The 26,277-nt window shown below is 26.9% G+C and overlaps 1 protein-coding gene across 1 annotated transcript; it reads left to right on the forward strand.

The window, feature by feature from the left end:
* On the forward strand, nucleotides 1–26,012 carry LOC112592088 (calpain-C). The gene is made up of 14 exons (XM_025336065.1): nucleotides 1–194; nucleotides 4,702–4,850; nucleotides 8,637–8,706; nucleotides 13,098–13,356; nucleotides 19,959–20,142; nucleotides 23,424–23,501; nucleotides 23,585–23,754; nucleotides 23,849–24,021; nucleotides 24,102–24,310; nucleotides 24,395–24,513; nucleotides 24,589–24,634; nucleotides 24,714–24,840; nucleotides 24,913–24,971; nucleotides 25,564–26,012. Exons 2-14 carry the CDS (start codon nucleotides 4,713–4,715, stop codon nucleotides 25,912–25,914), a joined length of 1,983 nt encoding a protein of 660 aa, XP_025191850.1. The 5' UTR covers nucleotides 1–194; nucleotides 4,702–4,712; the 3' UTR covers nucleotides 25,915–26,012.
* Nucleotides 26,013–26,277: the final 265 nt, after the last annotated feature.

Consider the following 26,277-nt stretch of genomic DNA (forward strand, 5'->3'; position numbering starts at 1 on the left):
AGCGTCAGACAAACCAGTTAGCAGGTGTTCGTCCTGCGGCGCGGTTCCGTGTTGATTGTCTACTTATATCGTGTCATTTTTTTAAGTCTAGTGTCAAATAATAATTATAAATCTTAATAAGTTTTGTTCAAAGTCGGCGAATGCTATTCGAGTTTAGTGTAGTGTATTGCATTACAGTTCTGGAAATTAACAACGTGAGTTACTTTACAAAATTTGATTCGATCGCATTATTATTAATCGATAAGGGTTGTACACAGCAGTACAGCTATAGCATTTTGTACAGTGATAATATTATACATTATTTGAGATGAATTACACTTACAAATATCATAAAGAAAATTTAAAATTCTAAATTACTCTAAATTTACTCAAAATGTTTATGCTTACGTCTACAACGAGATGCGAAACATATTAAATTATTAAGAATTAATATTATGTAAAATATTTTGGAATGTTATTCAAGCGTTTGATTTACATTCTTAGCTATGCGATATTTACTTGTAATTATAAATGAGGCTCACAAAAATTATAAGAAAACAAAGTAACAGCTTGAGATACATGGGACCAATAATTTTTAAATATGAATACTCAGGATGTAATATCGCGATCCATTTAACAGTTCTGGATCAAAAACTTGGTACAAAGTGTCATTCATCCATACTGTATCGTTTGCTTTTGTATTATTGTGGTTTTGTATAATTTCCCACATTTGTTATGATTGGTAGAATCACTATTTTGTTTAGTTTTTTTTTTAAATTTATTGTTCTGCTGACCTTATTTTTTATTTATAAAATGAATGCAAAATGTATTTATTGTTTCTGAAAATATAAACCTACAAATATTGTAAAATGTTTGTTGAAATAGATTTTTCAAATTTTGTAAACGTACAATTTAAAATTCTCAACCATTTCTAAATTCATTTTTACAAGTATAATATTTTTAAATAATTATCGCCAGCAAAAACAACTAATTTTGTAAAAAAAAAAAAAATTCATTATTTAATATTTTTTTCAAATTAATATGAGTTCCGAAGAAGAAAATTGTTGATTTTCAAATTCTTCATATTTTTATTTTCAACAAATGTCTAAAAGCATGAAATTGCCTATACGGTTATAATAAATGTCAGTTTTAAATAAAAAATAATTGTGTGTTTTATAATAGTTACGTTGTAATTTTAATTGCCCTAGTTAGATACTTATATTTATGTTATATTTATAAGATAAGATTAAATACTATACACATTCTTACAAGTTATAGGATAAACAGATACATAATAGAATAGGTTAAGTAGGTATCTTTAAATCTAATAAGTGCTAATTTCTTAGAAGGTATATTTGCATATCCTCATAAAAGTTACTATTATTTTATTTACGTCTAGCTTAGTTGAGTTACAATGCAATAACATTTAAATTTGCAACATATCTCTTACGTATTATAATGTAAAAATTATATACTCGTAAAAATCTGTATTTTAATTTGAAACAAACTTGGAAACACGTAATAATTTTAAGAATAATTTGTTATCATCTTTCTATGTTATTACTTAGAATAGGTAGTGCTTTTAATAATTTTTTTCAGGAAGAGCTCTTGTTAAAGATAAAGTTATATTTAAAACTATGGCATTATTTTATGAATTTTTTGTATCATATAAATTTTAAGTTTATTTATGTCTGAAATAGTAAAATATTATTTGCCTTTTCTTTTATAATAATACTTTATTTACTAACTCAGTTTAAAACCAGTGATTACTTACAATAAATAAATTTAAATTAAATTAAACTTTTAATTCATTATTACTTATGCCTTATTAATTATTATGGACCTATAAAAGTTTTAAAACTGCTCTATTTTGCATGATTGAAAGAAAATCGGTATTACAAAAATACAAATACAAATTAATTATTGTTATTATAATCTTACTGTTTACTAGTATTTTAATAATACCCAGTATGAAGTATCCTATGTTAACACTAATTTATAAAATTCCATTACAAATTAATAAATATAATATTAAAGACGTGATAATTATGAGTTATGACTATTCAATTTATTGATTAAAGCATTTACAAATTATCATGATAAGAATATAACAAATCCACGATTTTATTATAACAAAAAATATGTATTTACGTTCAAACAATTTTTATAACATTGAACGAATATAAACAAAAGATTATTATTTAGGTACCCCAAATCAATCTTACTTTTAAATTTAAATATTTTATGATTTTTAAGTCTTGTATTGCATATTATGAATAATCTCATGTTATTTCCATTCGATAATATAATAATATAGGTTTGAAATAATTATTAGTGGAATTTTTACATTTCATCTTTTTTTTTTTTTAAATTAAAAACTTCAATCTTGTTTTTTATCAATGTGATTCATTTCGAATTCTGAAAATTTGCAATGTGAACAGTAAAAGATTTAATTAAATATTCCCTGCTGAATTACTTTTAAGCTTATTTAACAAATACTTAAAACATTCATGGTATTTATGGCCAAAATACCGCAGTTTGGTTTAAGAAATCCGACTATTGGTGTATTCATCGCACGTATTTAGCCCCAACATTAGTGTAAGTACACATTATATTCGCGGTGTTCCACGGACGCGCACAAACGTGAAATGACTAATAACAGGTGACATCATGCTAACACCTATCCAAAATATAATTCTGTTGAGTATGGGACATTGAACCTTTGTATTTCTGGTATAGTTCGTATTATATTATCATTATTAACCGTGAAATTCTTTATAAACTCATATGCAGTGTACATTATACGATGATATAGTGTGAGATTGTGAAGTTACCTTTTTTTACAGTTACGTATCTGTACAACAATCATTGTAAAAATATTAAAAATTTACTAGCGTATAATGTGTTAGTGATACGCCTAAATAGATTTCTTCCAGTTTGTAAACAAAAAAAAGAATACAAAATTAAACATTCATTTATATTTAAATATATTATAAAAATAAAAATGTCATGAGTTGTACTAACATAGAATATCTATAAAACCTTTCTTAAAACTGCAAATAACAAATGTAACATATTTATCAGATTTCTGAAGTCACGATTTACTAGATGAACATTTTTAATAACATCTGCTCTAAATTCACACGAAATAATTTATTTGCAATGTTACTATCACATGAGTACATGACATTCATCTAAAATATATAATTTATATACATATTTGTTCTTTGTTCAACTCACATAAATACATTTAAACTTGTTTTTAGGACATCGTAATACTTATTGAAAAAATATTTTAATGATTTTTAATTCAAAATAATAAAATGACCGTTATGGTCACTAACATAACATACATAATATCGTGTATAATACGTTTGTCGTTTATGTAATCCATATAGATAGATCATAACTAGAGCTTTATGTTCTCCAATATTGTCTTTTTACTATATTTTTTCATAAACATCTAACATTTTTGCGAGGGCTATGAAAATTTGTTCTGGATATTTTAATATACTAAGCTCACCAATAATACTACCTATAATTGTATATATAATCGCAGCACTTATAGACAAATCACGTTTTTCTACATTCGATGAATTTTATAAAAACATATAACGCTGAAATGGAAATATTCAATTCGATATCAATATTTATAATATTATAGAAGGTAAATATTATAACACTACATATCTAAACAATATTATTTACGTATTATAATCTTAAATTTGGTGTCAAATGGTTGTTAGCAGAAAAAAATCTAATGTCAGTGAGGAAAATAATTACTGTAAATGATGACCATGTTTATGGTCGCTCGAGTCGTGGGAGGAAGACGATACGTTGACCTTAGACTCGGGTCGATGATGTCAAGCTATAAAACAACGTGTCGGCTGCATATGAAACCAAAATAAAAAAATGACAGACTATATATGCATTATTATATAGCAGTCAGCGAAGAAAAATGAAGCCGATCAATTAACTACTTTCCCTGCAAAAATTACTTTTACTTAAGATGCCTCCAGGGGGGCTGGCTGGGGATCAAATAGGTATATTGGAACAGTCCAATGAACCGCATTCCTAAAACTCGCCTGAATTTAATATGCTACGGGCCTTGAATCCGGAAATCCTGCATGTAACCTAATTTTATATGCAAAAAAATACATCGATCAACAAAGATATTGGAGGGTTTGACTCTCTAGCTCATTATATTAATTTTGTAACAACTGAGTACAGAATAGCATAGGACGATTTTTCACTTATTCAATTATTTATGATATACAATCATTGTAGGTACGTTAATTTCAACAATAGTATCAAAATTAATTTGTTTATAATAAAATTAACATTGAATCGTAAACTATATGCTTTATTATTTTTAATTTTTAAAATTTATTAAATTAACTAAAATGTTTTTTTTTTATCTTTAATTTTATTAACTTGAATAATTATTAATAATGTCGTTTATTAATTTATTATTTAGTACTCTCTGCCTATATACATATAATGAAATTTAATATTATTCAATTTTTGCAATTTTATTTTAGAATAATATACTAGTAATTTTTATTAGTTTTAATAATAAATAAGATAGCTAGATTGTGGACGCATATGTGTGCACTGTGCGTGTATAATACATAAAGATTGATTGAGTATAACTTCAATATTTTATCTAATATCTAAATACTGTATGATATACTCACATAAAATAATGTTTTTGTTTTACAGAACTTTTCGTGATGGGCGATTACGACAGAATCCATAGAATGTGTCAAAAACGTGGAGAACTATGGGAGGATCCCGATTTCCCGGCCACTCAGTCGTCAGTGTTTTACCACCAAAAGCCTCCATTCCAATTCGTGTGGAAAAGGCCCAAGGTCAGTAACAGGTTATTGATACTTCAAAGCTGCACTATAAGAAGAGTTTTTAACAAAATCATATTAATCGATAAGGTAGACGGGTTATGGTGGGCGATTATGTAAATAATATATATAACTAGTAGGATGATCGAGCACCCACACGGTACTATAAAGCAGTAAGTACAAGATAACGATACAACGACCTTTAAAAAAAAAAATAATTACGTTTAATCGGATAAATAAGGTATTATAATATAATGGACGCTTGTGTTATTTAACAGACTATAACAGTGTATATGAATATAGTTATACGATTTACACCGTGGTACGTTTACCTATAAATAATTTAAATTGTGTAGGTGTATAATAAAAGGTATACCTAGCGTTTTATCGAATGGGTACTCTAAAAATGTATTGAAAATATTTATCAAGTGCTATTTTGAGTAGATCTCTTAAATTGTGTTAAAACACATTTCAAACACGAAAATTAAATTTCTATTTTAATTTACGTTGCATAATGCATAGTATGTTTTATTTTTGTCTATTGTTTTTTAAAACAGTCAACGTTAGACTTTAGAAACATCATTTTTCAAATTTAACTGACAGAATATTGAAGAACAATCTGTTCAATTCGAACGGCGTATGTCATTTTTTTTTTTCTGAAATCATAATCACGTTTTTCGTATCGACCGCGTTCAATCGTGTCCTTACAGCCAGGTTATCATTATTATTACGGTATGGGACCGGTTCGCCCATAGAACGTTTACGACTTAACGTGAATGGGAATATTGCGAGAATTCGCGATCTGGACGGAGCAAGTGATGCGTCAGCTGTTCGTATAAAATGGTTGTTATCGATAGGATAGGACGTGAATTAATTTCGTACATCAACTCTAGCATATTATGTATTATGTGACGTAAGTACTGTTATAAATATAATGTAATGACATGCTCTATACGCGCGTCTCACGTCGAACATGTCGTCGGCTGGGTCCGGCTTGTACACGTCGGGCTTGTCGATAAGGCCGCTCCCAAAGTTCGCACCCAGCGAGTCGCGAACGTAATAATTGTCGCTCTCTGCGAGAGGTCTTCAATGCACTCATCGTGACTGCGCGTAACCATTGTTTGCCCGCAAGAATTATTGTAGATCGTATATTGATTGTTTCGCTATCGGACTCGTATTCAATGTTAATCACTATTACTCGGTTACCTATATTACATGTTGGCGTCATTATAATACGATGCACATAGGCGAACAGCGGCACATGCTTAATATAATAGTCTGGCGACCGTGTACCTACTAGCATTGAAACATACGTACGTACGTATATGCAAGTTGTGCCGCCGCATTCTCGAATGTATTACTAATATATTTTCATCTACACCACTGTATGAAAAACATTCCCGTCCGTTTACAATGCGACTAATAACCTTTCTTAAACCGTTAGCAATTAACCAAATATGTTCCGACTAGTTAAACACTGTCGTGGCCTATTGTTATTAATCGAACTCCAATATGTACACACATATCAATTTGACGGTTTATTGGTGGCCATGTTTAAGATCTAAACTACTATGTATAATAAACTTAAAATCTGTACGTTCTCCGCACATTAAATTCAACAACTACAGTTTTTTTTTTTTTTTTTTTTTTTTTTTTTTTTCATTCGGACATTAAAAATCAACAATAACATCCGCAATGCAATCCGTTGTAATTGAAATGGTTTATTATTAATCTATAATTGTTTATAAAAAGTGATCCAACTGTGCTGTGTGAATTTATTTAACACGAGGTTTATAATACTGTGTAATAGAAGTTATTTTTCACTCGAATAATTCAACTAAAAATCTCATTTAAATGTTATATATTTTTGTATGATAAAAAAAATATAGTTGAATAAAACGAATTTATTTTAACTGCGATAGGTAAATGGTTTTTCTGACTTGAATAAAAAAAAAAAAAATTATGATCACCGTTTAATCCAGTGATAAATTACCAATATTTAATGACGTTTTTAAAATCATAGAAAATATTAAAATTCCACGCATAGGTTGACAAATTATTTTTGCATTAATGTTTCGTCATGTTCCGCTCCTTAATTATGCGTTGTTGCTTTGTTAAGAAATGTCACTGAAACAAATAAATACGAATGGCCAATTACTATTTATTTTGTCTTCTATTAACTGTATAATATCATACAGCGTAATAATTATTTTCTAGTTTCGGACTGTCGAGTCTGTAAAAGCGATATCACTGCAATGTTCCTGCAATGTTCGTTCTCAGCACACAATAATGACCAAAACGTCTATCTAGTAACCACATTTTCCAATGCATCATGATGTCTGTCGTCTGAATGCCAAATATTATTCGTTTTGATCACCGGCCATTTATAATCGATGAACGTTTACAAATTGAAAAATGAAAATAAATTACTTACAATAATTTCTTAGAATAAAATAATAATATATCATACAATAATATTATATTATGATAATATGTATGCGTACAATATAAGTGTATATAAATACGTGTTTCTTTTGCTTTTTATTCGTGTATGATGAAGAACCACTGACCATTGTAAGTAGGTTATGTGCACGCGTGTATGTGTAAGTTGCACCCAGTGAAACTAACTGGCTGTAAATATTATGAACGAGAGATGATATCCCTCGGCCAAAAACGTCTATTGAACTGTGTAGCATACATATTTTTTTATATTATTATTTTATTTTTTACTGTTTTCCAAATTCCATTTATTTATATACATTGTACATTTACGATTATTCGTACCTACTCAATACACATATATTATACTCATATATATATATATATATAATATATTATACGTATTCATACATTTATATACCGTTGTATGTGAGGATCAAATAATACGAAAATGCATCTGAATCGTTACGACTGTCTATTTTGAATTATTAGAAACTATTTTAATGCGAAGTGAGATACATTAAATGGATATCAGAATGTTAAAAATATTTTTTCAAAATAAACTTATAACAAAAAAATAAAATAATATATGTTAAAAATATAATTAAAATATGGCGATATAAAAATAAAAATAATTAACTATTAAAAATGTAATATAAGACTTGAACATTATCTTCAAATTAAAAAGCAAAGGTAAATGTGTTTTATTGTAATGGATAATACAAAATATAACTATTATAGTATTAAAATAAATAGTTGTACTATCTATACATAAGATGATATAGGTAACAAATTATTGTTTTTTAAAAATATATATATATATATTTAAGTTAATAGAAACAAATACACTAATTTTTATACATTTTTAAATATGGAAATTTGCATTTGATTACTTTATTAGACAACATTAAATTATGTTTCACCTATCGCTATTTTGTGATCATTAATGATTAAAAACATTAATTGTTGAATAGCTTTTGTGTTTTGGTTTATCTATTTTATGCATTAAATACTGTTATAGAGAATGAAGTTACGTTTCAATATACAAAACCTATTTATATAAAATGTTTTGTTTATATTTTATTTGGAACGTGATTTTAATTATTTTGAGTATAGGAAGTCATACGATATATTATTTACTTCACGCCTAACTTTTAAATATAAACAATGTTTTGTTACATTTTTTATTTATTAATATAAATTTACCTGAAAAAAATACCAAATATATCTTGATTAAATTATTATTATAACATTCAATTTAATAAACACCTCTAAATAAATGTTGCATTACATAACAATATAAACTTTAAATTAATCAGATCCACAATAAATAAATTATAATACTATACTTTTTTGTTTTAGGAGATTTGTAATAGACCAGTTTTTGTCAGTGATTCTACTTCTCAATTTGATATCAGTCCAGGAAAAATGGGTAAGTATTGTTAATAGATGATTTATCGTTAAATATTTTTACTTTTATTTCTTATTAATTCGTTAAGAATTAAATTGAAAAATAAAGAGTTTATTCGTTTAATTACAGTTTTTTTCACTTAAATTCTCTATTTTTTTTTCTGTGCAATTTTATATAGTTACCATTTTTTGAAAACTCATGCTTTTTGACTTTCACTTTAGTGATTTGTGCCTATATCTGTAATAGAAGGGCAAAATAAAATCAGAGAGAGTGCCCATGCCTAATTTCTGATACTTAGTGTGCGTGAAAATTGTAAATAGATATTTTATTTTTTCCAATTAATACATTATTCTAGCAAACGCTTTTATTTATTTATCTGTTTTAAATAACACCATTAATCTGTTTATCATTATCATTCATTAAAAACATTATTCTTGTAGAATTTTCAATTGTCATTGCGAATGACAGTTTTGTTAGTCTTAATTTTGATTGTTTTAGCATGTATATTAAGTATGTCAATTTCGCACTATAAATTAAACCATTTAAATTACATTATATCGTTTTATACCAAACAAAAATTAAAATCATGTTTTAACATTTTTTCTTCTTCTGATATTTATTAGTTCACTAAACTCGACATCATTATAGTATTTTATTAAACAGTTTTATTTTTGTTATACAGAAAATTATACATAAATAGAATTTAGGTAAATTAGAAAAAAATATTTTATTTCAAAAATTGTGAATAGTTTGATGGTTGATAGGTAATAAAAAATTTTTAAAGACGTTATTTTTTAATTGTTTATATGAAAATATATAAAAAATATTATTTTATAAAGTTAGATAATTTAATATAAATGACATACATAGCTCAAAATATATTATATTTTTATAGTAAAATAAATTAGTAAATAATTTATGCTCTAGTTGTTATAAAAATATATGAAACAATAATAAAATTACAGCTTTTTTAAATATTTAATAAAATTAAAAATAATTAAAAATATGTTTTTTGTAAGATCTTGTTTAACATTTTAGGAAATTGAAAAATAAATTAAATTGTTAACTAAATAAAAGTTTTTTAAAAACTAATGTATGATTTTACGAAATTAAAATGTTCGATTTTTTTTAAGATTCTAAATATTACACAATACTAGAATAGTACATTTTAAATTAAATTATTATTTTGTTTTAATAATATCAGTAAATGACAAGCGTATGGTATGATAGATGAAAATATTGAAAACTTTATATCTATGTTTTAAATTTATGCTGCGTTGTATACAATAAATAAAGAGGTTTAATAAATGTATGATTTATTACACTTCTTTAAGAATATTTTGATTTCTTCCTCAGTATGATATTATAATATACATGTATACATGTCAATTTAATTGTACAACATATTAAATAGCATTGATGAAACTACCTTTATGAAATTACCTTTACCAAATAGTAGTAACTATCGAACGAAAAATAATTAATATTATAATATTAACCTATTAATGTAAGCAATTGTCGATTATATATAAGTATTCTAAGTAAATCATTGTTTTAATTTTGTTTTTACTCCAACCAAATTTTTACCATGTACGGACTGGTTTTATCAATTTTCTATAAAACATAACTATAGGTCAATAATAAATGTATCTAAGATTTTAAAGAACAAGCATCGTGACGGCCACAGCCTTGTATGAGTAGTAGTTGGCGATAATACTGTTTTATTATGTTTGTAAAAAGAAAGGAAAAAATACGTATATACATATTGTGTGATTTTATTGAATTTATAAAAATATTTTCTAAAAAGAATAAACTAAAATTCGGATTTGAATAACCACAGTCTACCAGTTCAATTGTCAAAATGTCAAAAAGTTAAGATTAAAATTTAACAGATTGTATAATTTTTAAGGTTATTTATTTTGACTTATAGTACCAAGTTTGGTGTTAAATGTAACAGCAATAGTTTTCAAGATTGATTAAAAACAAGATACTAATTATGCGTTGAAGTCAACATTTATTTTTATTTTTAAACCTTGTCAATGATTTCATTTATTGTTTATAGTAGTATGTACATATGTGATTGAATACAAATGATGAAAGGTATTTTATTTAAATAATATTTCATATTTTAAATGTTCAAATTTTTAAAATATAACTTTCATATCAATAGTAAGTATTGTCTTTAATTAAATTTACTTTTACGTTACTGTCTTATTAACAAATTTCAATATTATTACAAACATAGATTTTATTTTAAACGTATATATAGGCAGTGAAATTGTATAAAAGACATATTATGAAGAAACTGAATAAAAAATATATAATAATTGTTAGGAAGGTTTCTGCTATCAACTATGGAGTATACCAGTATGGATTATGGATTGAAGTACTTACCAACTAAATTTATTATTTTGATTGCAACACTAATAAAACATTTAGTGATTTGCATTTTTACATAATATAAACTACTGGACCTAATGTATTCAAACCGAATAAACGCATATCGAATATTTATACTTAGAATAATAAAATTATCATTTCATCATGAATAATTATTAAATTAATTTAAACCATGGTTAAATAGTTTAAATTTATTGTGTTATTTCGAAATTACTGTTTGAAAAACTATAATTCTATAATTTATCATTTAATTAGAATAGATCGCCATTGTACGGAATAATGTTCTAACCGAATAGTACAGTACAACAATACCCCGTTCCTCGTTTCCCACCGATCAGTGTGCCGATCATCTGACATATAAAATTATCTACATCTGATGAGTATTTCAACACAGCGGGACTGAATAAAATTATATTATACACATGGATTTTGATCAAGCGTATCTACATTTGGCGGGAACAATGTGTTTTTATGAGTTTATAAAACATAAAATAAATATAATATGTAACGAAACAGCGTTACACAGGATGAAGATTCGTGTACTGTACATGAGTACACGACCTTGTGGAAGGAAAAAAGTAAACAATACTTGGTTTTCGTGATTATAATAATTCAACATGGTCCGACGGATTTTGTACAGTTCTATTATGTGTGTGGATGTGGTTTAGTCGGTACCTATTGACAACATCACAAAAACCTAAACGAGTTCATTTGTATAGAATTTATCAGTAAAAAATATTCAACAATGTTTCCTGTAATTTGTTGACGATATTGAATATTTGATTCATGATATATTCTTTGAATAGCCCGAGACGATCACCGAAGTTAATGATTATAAACGACTGATCTTATATTTTATTTGTTCAATACAATTTTTTTTTTTTTTTTAAGTAAAATACAAATTGTGGTTATTTAAACGTCAGTCTAAAGATGTCAAGTGTATCACGGTGTATCGCCAGAATTTATAAGCTTATGTGTTCACGAGTGTGTGAGACTGGAACAAATTAACTGGCACATTATATTATTGTGAAATTTTCAGATCGACAAAAGATTCATCTAGAGATTTTTCTATGTGTGTAATGTGTATACCTATACATACTTTCAGTTGGTCGATCTACCCCGTTACAGTGACTCGATTGAAGATAACACATTATTTTCGCTACACAAAGTTTTTTTAGATCCGTTCAACATAATTATAATACGTATATCATTATATTATACACATAGGTACGTTGCTATTTCAATGTACAGATATATTTTAGATTTAATATACGCGAAATTTCATAACTAACAATATCTTCAGATCATATTAACAACGTGAATTATGTTGTAATATTTCAATGTTCTTATGTTTATACGATACAGAATTATACAGATATATCTATTGTAACGTTGGGATTTCAATGGTGTTCAAATAAACAAAAAAAACAAAAATAAGAATGATACAATAGTAATTTATATTAATAAAATTGTAAAAAGCAACTGTGTAAAATATAAACCTTGTTATTTATGTTAGAAACGGTATACCGCTTAAATTGGATTATTTTTACAAATACAAAATTATCTCGGGTAATATCTACCTAAATACAGTAGATACACTTTAAAATGTAGGTACTCAGTACAAACACTTGTCTGTTCTGAATCATTTGAAAAAATGCGTCAATTTATAGTATAATACACTATGTGCATAATAAGTATATTATATTTTTGTTAGATCTCGTGGAACGGATCTAGTGATAATATACATGTAACAATTTACAGATTAAAAAATATATATTATTATATTCAATACAATTCATTATTAAGTAATAATATTTGTTTTATACCATACGATTCAATTCATAATGTGTGTAAATAGTTTAATAAGATCTTATTACAAATAAAAAACATACTTTATTGTTTCATTATGATGTATCAAAAACTATAATGTGACTATATGTTTCTATAATAACCTATTAAAAAAATTAAATAGTTACAATTACTAATGGGATATTTAAATATGTTTGTTACAGGTGATAAATGGCTTGTATCTTGTCTGGGCGTGCTGTACCTTTGTAAAGGTTTGTTTTATCGCGTAGTGCCGGCCGATCAGTCGCTTTCCAGCGAAAAGGAGTATAGCGGTGTTTTCCGGTTTCGTTTGTGGTGGTGTGGCGAATGGATGGAAGTGTTGGTCGACGATAGACTTCCAACCGTTAACAACCGGCTAGCGTTTTTGCAATCTACACATACCGATCAGTTTTGGCCAGGACTGTTGGAAAAAGCGTACGCCAAGTAAGCGCGTGCAATTAAAATAATCATTTTTAAAATGGGTGTATATACTTAATGTTTCTAATCAATGGTTTTATCAGATTATGCTGATAATTGATTATATTTTTTTATTTTTTTTAAATTTATAATTTATTTATTTAATATATAGTTAACGTTTTAAACGCTCAAGTAAAAAATAACTGAAATATAATAACAATTACATTAAATTAAGCATTAGTTATTTCATAATATTAATAAGTAATGGTAGTAGATTAGATAACCACAAACCATATTGTAATGAAATTAAAACTAAACACTCAAAATACTATTAGAAATAAGTAAGCATTTAAGGGAGGATAAGTTATATAAATAATAAAATTACATTAAATTTTTTCATCTTACTCGTAATCTAAATTCTAAATAATACCGTTCCTATCAAAATGTTCAAAACGTTAATAATTACAAGTAAGTTATAGCCTATAAGTTGCTATTAAAATGAATCATACATAGTAGCTGTCAACAGATAAATCTCAATTTAAGAATTAAAACTATATTTTTTTATATGTTTCGCTGATTATATATGCTTAATTACATAAACATTTTGTAAAGATTTCATATATAATATTATATGACTTGAACAAATTCTGAGTATATAAATTAGAGTATGTGTATAATAATTTATAAACGCAGTTCATAAGTAATTTGCAATTTATATAGGTAACATCTAAATAAATTAAACTTTTTAAAATTATTGTGATAGACATTGAATTGAAAAACAACAAATTATCAAGTAGGAAGTTAAGTATTCTTAGAACTTAATCATTTGGTTATCATTGTTATCAATCAGTGTTATTTACTGTTATTGATTTATAATAATGTAGAAGGTATTTCAATAATAAATATTCACATTTTTATAATAAACCTAGGAATTAATTAGTAATAAGTATTTTATTATGTTTTATGGAGTTATGAATAATTTATTATAATATATGTAATTTGAGTATACGAGTAAATAGATTACGCAAAGACTTATGTGAAAAGAGCAAAACAAATTAAACATGACGTGTGTACATAAATTAATACCAAAACGTATAATTATTGATTAATTTCAATCGATTTACAACTAATTTCTTTTTGATTATTACAAATTCATTTGACTTTAAGAATTTTATTAATAAAATAATTTGTAGATAGATGTGTCTTACACTCTTACCAAAGAAATTAATCTAGTTATTTCTATTTTTATTAACGGAAATAGTATAATAATATGAAAATTGAAAACTAGAAATTATTTGTTCACAATATCATTTGTCATCTTGCTAACAATACGTAATATTATTTGCAACATACACACATGTATGATTTTATAATAGTTTTTTTTCAGCTTCGTTGAACTTCCTACGCCTCAGATAGTTTATCATTTATATGATATATAATATAGAAGCGTTTATAACAAAGGCGACATGCAGACAATTTAATATTTATTTTCTGATGGCTGATGAATGGTAGGAATTACAAATTTTATAATGAGACTTAAGTTTTGAGATTAATATATTGATTTACAATACTCCGAGGTAGTAATAAAAAATAACGACTACTTATTTTTGTTTGGTTTTTTTTTTTTTTGTCATTGAAGAATTACATTTATTTAAAAAGAGAATAATAATAAAAATATGAAATACGACTTTTCTAAAATATACACACCATCCGACCAGACGAAAATGTTTATGTGTTATAATAACTGTTATTCCTTTTCAAAATAAATATACGAAATACTTTGCATCATAATAGTTTTCGTTTGATTTTCAAACTCTGTCAAGGATATTAAATTATGTATTATAAGACGTGTTTTGTTACGCATTTAAAAGGATTAAACATTGAAATCACGTATGGTGTGGATTTAAATATCATTTCGGAAAGATACATGTATTATATTTATATCCATCTATACAAAACTATACGCATCCATTTTTCATTCTCATTAGGTAGGTACAGAGATCGGTGTCTGAAACTCAAACATCAAACTTGTCTACTTGAGTTATTTAAATTCCAACCGGGTACCTTCCCCCTCATATTGTATAAAATGGTTCTCAGTTTCTATACATTGTATTTTGATTGATACCAGTTTATATACAATTTTATACACCTGCGGTCATTTTAGAAACCTGTCGGCCGCCCGATTGCAGTCCTGGTGCAGTGCACAACGCGATCGGTTGCTGAGAAATTTATGAAAATTATTGTAGTTAGGTGTCGTTGATTATGATTCATAATATATTATCAACGCACTAAAGTTGAGAAAATATATGAATGTTGGTAAAATATATTATAACCAAACATTGGTATCCGTCATCGGCTCGTCGCTAATCTTTTATCAAATCGTTAATTAATTATTACGGCAGTTCCATATAGTAGTTCCTAATATAATCTAACATGAATAATGAACAGCTCGGTCAGTGTTCTTAGATCGATGACCTTGGCTGTTTCCTTTCGGCCAACGCCGTCAATACTTGCCGAAAATGGACTCGATAGGAATAAAAATACGAACCTGCCTATACTGCTATGGTGTCTGTGTGGAAACGTTTTTTTTTTTACTTATTTCTGTGAATTGAAATAATGTTAATGGACTGTGGGAGATGTGCTGTTCACCGTTAACGACGGTAATGTGTTAATCGAATACAATAATTATTACACTATTTTTGACATTAGGCATTGTTCCAGTTAATTGGAAAAAAAATGTAAATATGTACCTATTAGTCCTATTATTATTAGTGTAGGACACCGGAGTACTGGACAATTAACACTAGCATGAAGTCATAAAATATAAACACAATGATTACACTATAACTCAACGGTGGTTCCCAATTATTGTATACTAAGAAATTTTTAAAGGTACCTACGTGTAACTATGTAAAAAAAAAAATGAAATCATGTTACACTTTTCAAATAGGTATACATTCCTGCATGAAAAAAATTAAATTAATGGATATGATTTACGATGTACGATTACAATATAAACATAATACTATGTTTTTTAAACAATTGTACGACACAGGACAATTAATGACATTGAAAGTGAGTACTAACGAGCGAAAATAAGTTCAATTCAGCCTGATATTGATTTTCTGGTATCGAATATAAGTAACAAAAAATTTCACATTAAATTAAATAAAAAAATTTTACTCGTGTAATTCACATATTTTTTAGTTTTATTATTTATACTTTATGCAAATACACATTTTTAATCGCATAAATTAATATTAAAAGGCTTATCGTAAAAAATATTTATTCATAACTAATTTTCATAAAATCCTTTTAATTTAGCTCTTAGAAATAAAGTGGCACGCCTTTTGATCGTGCAATTTCGAGTGGTAAAAGAGGTTGGGAACCATTGATCCATATTATTTACGACGTATAATGTCGATGCGTGAAAAATCTTCGATTGCTGCGATAAAACAACCTCCGACGGTAGTACCACAATGCCTATCCGAAAGTGACAGGTAGTGAGATGTTTATTGGTATTATTATTTATTTATTTATTTTTTTTTTTTTCGTATTTCACCTCGATCGACTCGGGGCGCCTAAATCAAAACGTATTGCGACGCGTCATCGTAAGAGAACGCGGTCTCGTATGACCCCCCCTAAACGATCCGATGAATAACGATATTGCCGATCGCATAAATCGAGCTCAGAGACATGTGATGATTCTGGACGGGGTCGTTGTACCCAAAAGATTTGTTCGTATCTAATCTGGTTTCCTTGCAAGACTGCGCGTACGATGCAGATTAGCTTTAGTCGGTGCAGCGGCACAATAAAATATCGTGATCGCAGCAACGGCCGAGTTATATTCGTCCGACAACATATTATCATGAGATTTTCGTAAACGCAAATTAAATGGTAATAACGAGCCCTGGGCACGTCTATACACGGTCGTTGGATACAATAATAATATAATACGTATTAAAATATGAACGATCAGCGGTAGGTGTATACGACCCGATGGCCATAATTCTGTATGGAGATATTGCAATGAATTAAGATACCTACGGAAGTTGAGTGAACGACTAAATTGTTACTCCGCGTAAAGTCGATTTCGCGCAGAAATGTTTAAGTACGACTAAACATTAATATCATGACGTGTACACACTGTTCGTACGTTGTACCAACATGATCGCTGACGGTGTAACGAATTATTTATATAGTTGTATATATTACGTACCTGTATAATAATAACGTACGGACGATCTACGGTTTTGATATAATATATATTTATTATAATTTCAAAACATGGTCTACATGTTGTTTTGTGATTAAAGAAGAAGAAAAAGAATAACAACATTATATTATTATGTGATCAAACAATTCGAACAGCGAGTATTAACAATTGGACGATGTATTGATTTTTATTCGAACAAATCGATTGTCTACGTCACTAAAATTAAAATAATTTACAAATTTGCTTATAAACATGTACTCAAAATAATTGTAATAAATTCAAATCGCCTTGTTGAAAATATTTAAAAGTAAATATTCGTAAAAAAATGTCGATAAAAATTAGTGTAGATATTCTAATAAAGACGTAATATTATGACTTGAATTTTTTATTGTTTCTTGTGTCGTACGTCTTATTCTCATTTATAGTGTATATCAACCACTGAAGTATAAAATTTAAAATATCGATCAATCATTAATGACGCACGATCTTGATGTTCAATAGCTATTGTTTAAAAATTTAAAATCGACTCGTTTTTTATTTCGTATACAGTGAAGTATAAATATATCATTCGATTATTTTTTTTTTTTTATTTAATGGAATAATCTATATTCTACTAATTGCTATAATATGATGATTTCATGAGCTTCAGTTTAATAGATTCATAACTTTACGGAAGTAGTTTTATTTAAATTTATTTTTGACCATTACTTATAGTGTATAAGGGAATTTTTATTTTACCAATCAACCAACTATACAGTAATTTTGTGTTGTTATTATAATTCAGATACTAATAATATTAATTCAATTATACCGATTATCTTTGTTTCGTTTGAATTTAAAACTAAAAAGTAATTTTACTTATTGCATAAGATTTTTTCATGGCTGTAAATAAAATAATAATCTATATAAAATCCATCGCATACCGTTCGAAACTGGAAAGTGATACAAACGTTTTTAAAGCCCATAATCCGCGTACGGTGTAATGTGTTGAACGAATACGCATTTTAAACTACCGTGTCCTGTGTATCGTTAAACGATCACTTTCGAATCGTATTCAAAATGGAAAACAAACGACAACGAAACGCGTTTTGCCAATGAACTTGAATCCTTCTTCGTTGACTATCAATAATTTTATACAGAGCGAGTGCATTATCGTTCTATTATTTTAGTAGTAACCTGACAACTGCTTTCGGCACTATTTGATATTGACCCGTTTGAGATATTATTGTGAAAGTATTTAAACCACAGTGGTTAAGGATAAATTTATTTAATCGCGTATTTGAAATGTAATCGTTGTGGTTTACAATATACTTACCTATATTTTTTACTTAGCGTTTAGTAAAAGTGCATTTTAAAATACTATACACTAATATTATTATACATAAATACATAATATAATATACACTATTTAGATTTATTTTTCGCTTATGTATACTATTATAATGCAAAACGTAGATATACTCGTATTTTACAAGAATATTAACATAATTTCAATTCTTAGCTTTAAAAGTAAGTAATACATTTTTTATGCTACATTACATAATAACTGAATGAGTTAAATTTACAAAAAGTCATAAACATATTATTGCTGACAAGTGATAACTAAATATTACATTGTATTGTATAATCCATTAAATTATTTCAATAAAACTTCTCATTATATTCTAATGTTAAACTAATTCTTATAGTTTTATTTCGAAAGCATGTATTTTTCGATTCTGAGTAGTGCGACGAGGGAGTGTTAGGTATTTTAATGGCGTATTTTTGTTTACATGATTTTGGTTTTAGAAAACAATTTTCTGGTACGATAGAAGAAACATAAATAATAAAATAATATTCATTAATTCTCAATTTTAATTTATTAGTTAACAATTCTTATTTTTATCACTATATATAGTAAAATATGATTATACCCGTCAAAAAAAAAAAAAAATAATAATAGTATTTGTATTGGGTATATTGGATAATGTTTAAATTTTTTTCAAATGAAATATTGGTTATTAATGTTATTACTTTTAAGTTTAAAGACTTATAACTTAGTAATTAGTATCAAACACAACTACTGTGTCAATATATCTTATTCATTTTTAGATTCTAAGTAAAGTTAGAGATGATGTGTACTTAATTTAATACTCGTGAAATTTATAAAAATTCTGTTGGAAATCGAATTCCTCTGATATAAAATGTTAAGCGTCTATGTCGTTAATTTATTCTCGTGCTAATAATGTGTGCAACAAAGTATATTCAAATAGGTATAATAAAATTTTTTATATGTTCTGTTTTTTATAATTATTAATTAAAAATGCATTATAATTATTTATTTCGTAATATTTAAATTATATATAACAAAAATGTGCATTATTATATGTATAATAAGTAAAATATCTTAACACATATTAAATTTTTGACTCAGATTACATGGTTCGTATGAAGCTCTCAAGTATGGTACTCTTCTGGACGGACTTGCTGATCTGACTGGTGGAATCACAGAAAGTATTAATATCCGACAGGATCAAGCTACTTGCGGTAGAATGATTGGGAAAATGTTAGACATGACTTCTATTGTCACATGCACAGTGCAACCGGTTTCGCCTCAGGTAATAGTCGAGTCAATAAGACAATAAACAAAATAAATGTTTTCGAAAAAAAGTAAACGCACAATAACAAAATAATATATATATATATATATATATATATATATATAATGTAATCCACAATGCATGTTCACCTCCATCCATATTTTTCTTTTAATGATGAATTTATTCAAATTATGATACATGGATTTTTTAAATACACTTAATGATCATATTTTTAAATTCTTGAGATTTTTTGTACTACATAAGGAGTGCTCATATATAAACTCTTCTCTCCTTTTTACTGAAAACTATTTAGTGTATATTTATTTTAAAAATGTGTATGTATCCATCATAATTGGGAAGATAATTTCAGGAAATTTATCCATTAAATGTAAAAAAAACTCAAGAATTTGAAAATATAATCTTAAAGTATACTTAAAAATTCTAAAAATCAGAATGTGAATAATACTATGCATTATTGAAGAAGAAACAGACGGCGAGTGTGATTGTGAATTACCTTGTATTAAATTTATAAATATATTATCCATCTATGTATAGGCAATAACTATTTAAGTAACGACATCATAGAACCTAGGTATATAATATAGATCAGATCTTAATATAGTGGTATAATGTATAATTATTAATTACATCTAGTTGATGAAAACATAAAATGCTGGACGTGTTTTAAATTATAATTGCATAGCATTATGTATTGTGTTATTAATAATTTTTATGTCAAGGTCTTTCAAAACAATATTCTTTTATATAATTGCATTTTGGTGCATACATTATAAAATATAGAGTAGACGCTTTCGGATAGAAGCTCGTGTTCGACCGTGTGATGTTGTCTTCTGTGTATTGCAGCTACGTTTGAAATGTGTTATTTTCCTCTTACTAACTTTAATTATTTACATACATAAGTTTATTAAAATAAAATGAAAAACAATGATATAAATATAAAGTATGAAAAGAGCTAATTTATTTGCGAGTGAAAGCTTTCACAATTTTCAAATTGTATATGAGATACTTTTTATAAATAGCAACAAATATAATTTAATAAATGCGTGCGTATAATAAACAATTTCTTAAGCCTCGAGAGAAAATGCTCAGGTAACTTAGTTACTAAATAATATTAATATATGTATTTAATAAAAAGAAGAGCCACGACGTGCTACTTTTAAGTATATAATTTATGTTTTTATAAAAATTGAAAATCACGTTACATTATAACGATACTTACGATAATATCATAGTTCTGATATACAGCTTAATATCGTTTTAATTTAAATATTATCTTACAAATTACAGTAATATGATTATATTATAATATCAGTTTCCAAACTGTGTCAATTTAATACAATATAAAATTAATGCTTACTAAAGCCTCCGAGCACGTGTGATTCGCTGCGATGCGTCGACATTCCTTCGCGATAACGATCTTCTTAGTCGAATTAACGTTTAGTATCATAGATTCTAGTAGTTTCTCTTTCCGACTTTCCGACCCGTGTTCATTTAATTATCACTAAGCTAGTTTCATTTGTTTAATTACACGTTTCTTCGGATGTTATGATTGTTATTTCTATTATAATATTATAATTTTACCTGAGAAACCTACGAAAAACAACTTAAATTTCACTTTAAAATGAAATCAAACGCTACTTCTAACCATGTATGTTAATAGAACAACATAATTATTAATTATGTACTTGCTTCGGCAGTACATATATAAAAACGTGTGTGATAATTTTAAGTAAAAATTGATAAAAATTGTTTAAAAAAAAAAAGTAAACAATATAAGTAAATTAACATTACCGCAATTGTGAATTCTCGCTAGGTTTCTAAAATAATTTTAAAAACTCACGAAGTATTCAAGTTATTTTAAATAAATAACAGTTATAATGTACCTATATCACTGAAGCATTTTGAGTTACAAAATAATTTACAAATTAAAATAAATGTTATAATAAAATAATATAAATATAAATAAATATATATTTTTGTATACTTATATGCTATGTACATTATAATTATAATTATATATTGTACAAATAAAATGTGTAGTAATTTACATTTAAAAATGCAAAATGAACGAAAATGTTGAAAACTATAAGTTCCTCATATTATAATTTTCTCATTTCTAATAGGTAATTCAAAATTTTACAATAATAATTGTCAAATGTCAATGTAGCCACGCAGTGATATCTATTTTATTCATAGCACGTTATGTTTTCATTAGTAATTAGTATTTTATAGACTTACATAGTAGTTTGTTGTACTTGGATAACAAGATATACTCCCTGAAGATGGTGAACTTTAGCGAGTTCAAAGTCTTTGTATATTGTGGTCATGTTATTCAATATAATGACATTCTGAAATTTCCTTAAAAGGAACCTTGTAATATCGATTTTCAGGATATCTTAGTTTCAATCACGTCTAAGACAATAAAATAAAACGTGTCAACAAATCACTTTTTATGATAAGGTTGTTGCAAATTTATCGCTAGGAATTTTTTTTTTTTTTGTTTATTCGATTCATATAGGTACAATAAGTAAATATTATATTGTTGATTCTTTTTCAGAGGATTTTTTTATAACGGTATTATATTGTTAGTTTTTATTATGAAAAATATAACATTATTATAGTTTCACGTTTATGATTATTTTGTTCGATAAAACTTACTACTCAAACGATCATTTAATAATATTCTACAACTACGCACTATAGTGTTTATAATTATACTTCAATGTTACGACGATAACACTTAGAGGCATTACATTATTATTATTCTCAAAGCCAGTTTTCCTATTGAGTTCGCATCGTGAACTTAAATCAATAGCGCATAACGAATTGTGTTCACCTAGACCAATAAGGTATTCAAAGCTATATTATAAATAAATAAATATATTGAATACAACAACCTACATTGAAATATTTCGTATAGACTAGGCTGATGTTTACTTTTATTTTTTAAATATTTGCACCGTTAAATTGATTTTAAGTTATTTATATAAATCTTTTATATTTACTTTGCATTATTATTTTATACAATGAAATTGTACAATATGTACTTGATAAATTACGTTTTTCAAAGCCGACAATTATAATTATCTTTATGGTTTTATGATAGGTAGGTAAGTACTTTATGTTTCTATTAATTTATGATGTAATTAAACAAACATATTTGACCCCAATTTTCTATACTCATGACTTGTTTTATGACTTTATAAATCATCATATTAAATTACATTTATCTATATGTATAATATAAGTAATTTTATATAGTAAAATATATTTTTCAGGCTAATAAAAGCGCATCAGAAAAACTAATAAACGGTATTCAGATTGGAATGAATTACAGACTATGCACCGTGGAAAGGGTATGTCCATTGATGTACTTACCTATTCGTTTTTCACCGGAAATATTGTTATTTTTATTGTTCCTTTTGTAATTAACCGGTAGTTGGAAACGTACAAAAACGAGCCAATACAATTATTCAAATTGCGACAGCCCGGCGGTACCGGCTCTGAATATAACGGTCCGTGGTCTAGGGATTCTGACGATTGGGACAATGTTCCACACAAAGAAAAAGAACGTATAAATGCCATTCATTTGATGGAAGGAGAATTTTGGTAATACTATATTATATTATTAAATACTTATATACTATGATTCACTCTTAAAATCTGGTGTTAATTAATTGTGGGTTATATATATATATATTAGGATGAATTATAACGAATTCGTGAAGACATTTACGCACATTGAAATGGTGCACTTGGATAGTGATACTAGTCGAGACGAGCCTTCTTTGCATCATAAGAGAACGTGGCAAATGCGCCTTCATCAGGGGACTTGGCAAAGAGGTGTGACGGCTGGAGGATGTCGAAATAACCCAGGTAATGCGATAAATTTCACGTGTACACATTGTACATCTTACTTTAACAGAAGTACAAAATTGAATTATTTTTTTTTTTAGAAACTTTTCACATTAATCCGCAACTCCATTTAATTTTGAGTGAAATGGAAGAAGTTGTAATTTCATTGAACCAACACAGCATTATGGAACCTAAAGTGATCGGTTTCACGTCGTACTCGTTACCAAAAGCATGTATGGACTCGACGGGCAAAGATTTCTTTAAAAAAAATAAATCCCTAGTTAACTCTCAATACACAAACAGCAGACAAGTATGAAAATAATATAAATTTAATCTATTTGTGATTAGTTGAATAATAAGTATTTTTAAAATGTATATATATTTTTTTTTTTAGGTAAGTCACCGATGCTTTTTAGACCAGGGTGGATATTTAATAATACCTACCACGTTTGAACCTGGTCAAGAATCGGGATTCACGTTGAGGGTGTATTCGAGCAAACCATTAAAACTCAAGTAAGCCTTTTGTAACTACTGCATATATTTTAATTATCATCATTATTAATATATTATTGGGTTTTATTTTGTCAGATTACTTGATACGGTTCCTTCGCTATTGAAATCAGCAATAATGAAGGTAGATACATTATATTATTTTTATCTACTTCAAAATCAATACATATGCAAAATAAAATCATTTTAATTTAACTATTTAGGCACCAGTAAATTTGGATGGTAAGACGTTTGTCCAATACGAATCAGTGTTCCTACAATTAGCCGACGAGCATAGAACAGTGAATGCATTTGAACTCCAAGAGCTCCTAGACGCTTGTTTGCCAAATGGTAAATTAAAATTGCTTTTGTTTATTTTCGATGATCAATAATGGTATTTATTTTTGACATGTATTATTACAGATTATATAAAGAGTTGTGCTAGCATGGAAGTTTGTCGGCAAGTAGTCATCACCTTGGATGTAAGTTTTCACTTTTAAATATTATTTCGCGTCCATGCAATATTTGTTATTAATTTGCTTAAATAAATATTTAGCCTTACAACCTGAACTCGGAATATATGTGTATATAATCTTAATGCAATGTTCATAAGATGAATAACAATGTTAGTGAATTTACGTAATAACGCAGGGAAATTTAATTTGAAAACTAATAAAGTGTTCTCGTATAATTAAAACAAATGTTTTCTCCTCAGCTGTTATTTTGACGAGTAATTAGTGTTTAGTATACATAATAGTTATAATTGTTGCTTATTCACATTTGATAAGTCAATACTCATTTTATGCATTTATTATATATTTGTCACATCGTCAAATAATTTGAAAATATTACAAGGATATAAACCTAATGTACAGTTAAAGGATATTAAATTGTTGTTTAAATTATAATTTAAATTGTGACAGATTTTATTTAAACATTTTTCAATAAGATATGAAAAGATAGTGAATGTTATTGTTCAATAATATTAGAAAGGATCATTAAATTGACGAAGGATCGAGTATTTTTTTTATAAATAAGTCCATTATGAATAATATGTATCTTATTTTTTTGCAGAGCACAGGCAGTGGACGACTAAAATTCAATGATTTTAAAGACCTGATGTGCAGCCTAAAATATTGGCAGACGGTTTTCAAGAATCATTCAAAAGACAAGACTGGTATTCTGAAAGCTGAACGGTTAAAGGATGCGCTGCTTGAGGTGGGCTTTCAAGTGAACACCGAAGTGTTGTCAATTCTCATACTTAGATACATGCGAAAGGACGGTACATTGAGATTCGGCGATTTTGTCTCTGCCATACTGCACCTAAGCATCGCATTTAATTTGTTTGAGTCGAAGGATCCGCTTCTCAACGGTAACATCAAGCTAAATCTTGCCGAATGGCTCAAATCCGCGTTCGTGTGCTGACGAGTACCAGCGGTTCTTTGCTCAATTCATTTTTTGTTTGACAAAAGCCTAATTGTGATTATATAATTTTGTACCTTCCTCGACTGTAAACTTTTATTTTATTTCGTTATGAATATTATTATAATCACTTTATCATTTATATATTCTTTTTAAGTTCAAAATGGACAATTATCCTAGTTTAATAATATTATAATATAAATTAGGTTTCGATTACCGTTTGAACTTTGAGTTATGTTATGAGTCAGAGAACCAATGTATTATTATAATAACGTTTTACTTCAATTTCAACGTTACTATACCTATTTTAAAAATAGTTTATAGATATTATTGTTTTTTTTTTTTTTTTTTTGAATTATTATTATT

This window comes from Melanaphis sacchari, unplaced genomic scaffold (assembly GCF_002803265.2).
Source record: "Melanaphis sacchari strain LSU unplaced genomic scaffold, SCAv2.0 Contig156_pilon_pilon, whole genome shotgun sequence".
NCBI lineage: Eukaryota > Metazoa > Arthropoda > Insecta > Hemiptera > Aphididae > Melanaphis > Melanaphis sacchari.